Source organism: Neopelma chrysocephalum, unplaced genomic scaffold, assembly GCF_003984885.1.
Source record: "Neopelma chrysocephalum unplaced genomic scaffold, ASM398488v2 Primary Assembly neopelma1_69, whole genome shotgun sequence".
Lineage (NCBI taxonomy): Eukaryota > Metazoa > Chordata > Aves > Passeriformes > Pipridae > Neopelma > Neopelma chrysocephalum.
The window spans coordinates 1,894,572-1,898,230 of NW_020897729.1; the positions used below are offsets into that span (position 1 = coordinate 1,894,572).

Here is a 3,659-nt window from a genome sequence, read left to right on the forward strand (position 1 = left end):
TTCTCAACTTTATGAGCTCACACCGCCTCAGGTCAGACTTAGCCAGAAAAAAACTGATCTCTGAGCTGCTCAGCACAAGCTTTCAGGGAGCTATGACTCTGCACAGCAAGAGGGTTGGTGGACTGGAACAAGCACTAGGTCAAGGAAACCCCCTAGGATACAGCAGTCTAACAGGGAAATCAGCTCAGAGGGCTGCTGAAGGGATCTGCAGTGGCCTGCATCTTGGGCATCCTCTCCTGCCTTCCAGGGCCTACAGGGTCAGCATGGATGCTTCAAGCCCACACCGCATCCAGCAACATGGCCCAAAAAAGCTTCTGTTGCCACTTTACATTTCCCAGTCCAGCCTTGCAGTGTAGACACTGACTTTGACCCTGGGTGATCTAGGTTGAAAGAAGCATCGACAGGCATAGAAAATGTCACTTCAGAATTAATGTTGCCCCTGAATTAGAGCTGTTCCAAAAAGCTACAGAAGGCTGCCGTGATGGAAAAATAAGTGTATGAAGGACCCACCCTGCAGAACAGGCAGGGAAAAAATAGATCACAATGTATTCAGGGCCCAGACAAGACCACACTTGCCTGTAAAAATAAATGCTTGCATTTGACACATTGCTTACATATTAATTAATGTGATCAGCCTGCCTGGGTGTGTGAGCATGAGTGAGAGCTCGTGACTGTGTAGTGATAAGCTGTTAAAACTTCCCAAATAGGGCTACAAATAATGGCAGACCAAGATCCTCCCTTTGCCCAGAGCCTTTCTCCTGTTTTTCTAGTGCTTTTCCACTCATATTTTTATATTTTACTTCACTGTGTCTCTTAGGTACCATTTCTCTCCCAGCACAAAACCAGAGAGTCACGAGAGCAAGAGAAGCAGCTTCTGCACGGGCACACAAGGAACCATAACTGCTCCCAAAGCAAAAAGACAAGAATTGGAAAAAGAAAATTCTATTTTTTCCACTCTATCCCCTTCCCTCCCAGCTTCTCCAGGACTGCGGGAGGGGCAAAGCTAACGCAGAGGTTGGAGGTACCATCGCCCCTTTAACAGCAGCGCCACAGCCTGACATCAGCGAGCTGGGGAGTCCGGGAGGGCTGGGAGCTGCTGCTCCAGGAGTGGTGCCAACACATCCCTGTTTCCCTGCCTCTTCCCGGCTCTTGTTTGTGTGTGCCTTTTAACATGCCGCATGTGTATCCGTGCCTGCCAGTGGATGTCTGCAGGGTTTACATTAACCAGCTTAAGCTGCAGTTGGTAAACAGCTATTAATGTTTTGCTCTTCATGTGTCCAAGGAGATTTCTGAATGAGGGAGTCGCTTGCATCCTTTGACTTTCTACGTGCTTTTCCCTTGTTTGCAGCCCAGATAGGTCTTCTTCCCACTTAGCTATGCAGACAAGAGAGTTTGGGTTGGTTTGTGCCTGGCACAGGGAGGGGAAATGAATCTTCTGTGGCTCAGGGAGTGTTCTTGTTTCTACCTGTTTCCTGAACAGGAGGGAGTTAGAATCAAAACCTGGAACTTTAGTGTTTAAAGATCTCATTCCTGAGCAGAGTCCACATCTAAAGCTGCTGTTTTGCCCTGGGGCAAAATACTGAACCTGCCAATTCCTCAGTTCTGCCGGAGGCTGCAAACTAGGGCTTAATTTTACTCGGACTGTCACAACTCCAAAGTTTATTGGAAGCCAGATTCCCATCCCAAACGCTGCCCGGCACTAAGTAGAGATGCTGAAAGCAAGTCCCGAGAGCCAATCCCAGCGGCAGCACCACCACTAAAGCTATTTATCCCCGCACGGTTTGGTGCTTTTTTTTTTTTTTCACACATTCTTGCCTTCTGTTTTTGCTGGAGCCTCCGACTCCATTGAGAGGCAAATTTTAGCCATCTGGCAAAGCAGGCTGTGAGGGGGAAAAAAGAGAGAGAAAACACAATGTGCATGGGCACACACACTCACACATACAAAACTCTGGAGATTAGGGAAGACAAAAACTCCGCTGAATGCTGGAGCGCAGGGCAGCCCCGCGGCGGAGAGGAGGGAGAGGCGGGCGGGGAGGAGGGCTCGGATGCGGGCAGGTCTGCCTGCTGCCTGCTGCCCGCCTGGATGTGGGGAACGGCTGCAGGCAGGGAAAGGCGTGACCTGCATGGAAAATGCCAGACAACTCCAGACGCACACACGCATAGGCGCACACACGCTCACAAATCTCCGGATAGAGATAAGGCGGACAGTGGAGCGTCGGGAAGGAGGCAAAGCCGTCCCCCGCGAACGAGCCATCGATCCTCTGCACCAAATCCACCGGGAAACCCTCCCAGCAGCAAAATGGGGTGAGTAGCTGCGATGGGCTGACCCCGGGCTCCCGCACACCCTGGTCTCGGGGCACGGCCGGGCAGGGGGGGCCATTCTGCTGAGGGAGGTTTCTCGATGATGACCGTGGCTTCATTTCCCCTATCTGTTAGCAAATAAGGCATTGCTCACGCCTCAGCTTCGTGCCGCAGCCCAGCCTGCGTGCCGGAATCCCGGGAGGGAGCGTCGGGTGATGGGCACCGCTCTGCCGTGGTCCGAGGGACAAAGGTGCAAGTGAGACAGGACCTGCTGCACGGGCTTCAGGTTTCTGGGGACACCACGGTCATTAGTTACTTTTACTTGAGGTCAAGACTTTCCTGTCATGGGAAAGAAGTTTGATGCTGTTTTGCCTCCCGTGTTTAAGGGGAATACAGAGTTGCACCGGCAAACGGCCTGTTGAAATCGAGCTGATGCCCATTTACACCAGCTGAACATCCAGCCCCATGCATGTACTCTGATCAGAGGAGGAACAGTTCTTCCCTTCTCACATTTTTGTGGTTTCAGAAAAGCTGTCAAAAAGAGGCATGTTCAACCTCACTCTACTTGAAAGAAAAATCAATCCAAATTTCTCAGATCCCATTAACTTTTCTTTGTAAGGAAGACCTGAGAAAAGTGGTGTCACTACACAAATGAACCCCAGAAATTTACCGCCCTGGTTTTGAAAGAACACAGACAAGTTAAAAATAATCCACTAATATAGCTTCAATTTCCTCACCAGCATGCCTAAATCAAGCCCTGATTTTGAAACCAGGTGTACGTGTTCGTGTGAGTAGTTCCCATGTCTATAGTACACACCTACATGCCTTTGCCAGGCCTTAGTGCCTATTTTAGAAAGCAGAAATTTTCATCTCTAATGGCTCTAATTTCCTTTGTATGCTCCACTGAGTGTAAAGAGCCTGAAGTTTGATCCTCTTTCTGGGTTTTATGCAATGGCAGAGGCTTTTGTGTTCACACCTCTAGCACAGGTGGTGTTCTCTCCTTGCACAGAGAAATACTTGGTTTATGCTCACTTTCATGGTCAAATGGAACTCGAGGTTGGTGTGAAGTCAGGTGGACTGCCACTGATTTACTTGTCCCCTCTGCCCTCCTCTGGGAAAATCAAGTTGGTAACAAGTTGGGACAAACTCTTCAGGCTGAGATTTTTTTAAAAATGGGTTTGATGACAAAACACCTCTAAGGATCTCATCCTCTGTGTACTTCTCCATCTTGGGTGAAAACTCTGAGAAATTAAGAGGAAAAAAAAAAGAAAAGAAAAGGAAAGAAAAAAGAAAGGAAAAAAAGAAAAAAGCAAAGCAAAGCAAAGCAAAGCAAAGCAAAGCAAAGCAAAGCAAAGCAA

The 3,659-nt window shown here is 48.8% G+C and overlaps 1 protein-coding gene across 2 annotated transcripts in view; it reads left to right on the forward strand.

Moving 5' to 3' along the window:
• The first annotated feature begins 1,679 nt into the window (after positions 1–1,679).
• Positions 1,680–3,659, forward strand: part of MASP1 (mannan binding lectin serine peptidase 1) — a 23,862-nt gene continuing 21,882 nt past the window's right edge. Inside the window, exon 1 of one of the 2 annotated variants that reach the window (XM_027685749.1) lies at positions 1,680–2,304. In XM_027685749.1, coding sequence (XP_027541550.1) covers positions 1,913–2,304 — 392 coding nt within the window. In that variant the 5' untranslated portion in view covers positions 1,680–1,912. The remainder of the gene's footprint in view (positions 2,305–3,659) is intronic. The other variant, XM_027685750.1, reaches the window with a different exon arrangement.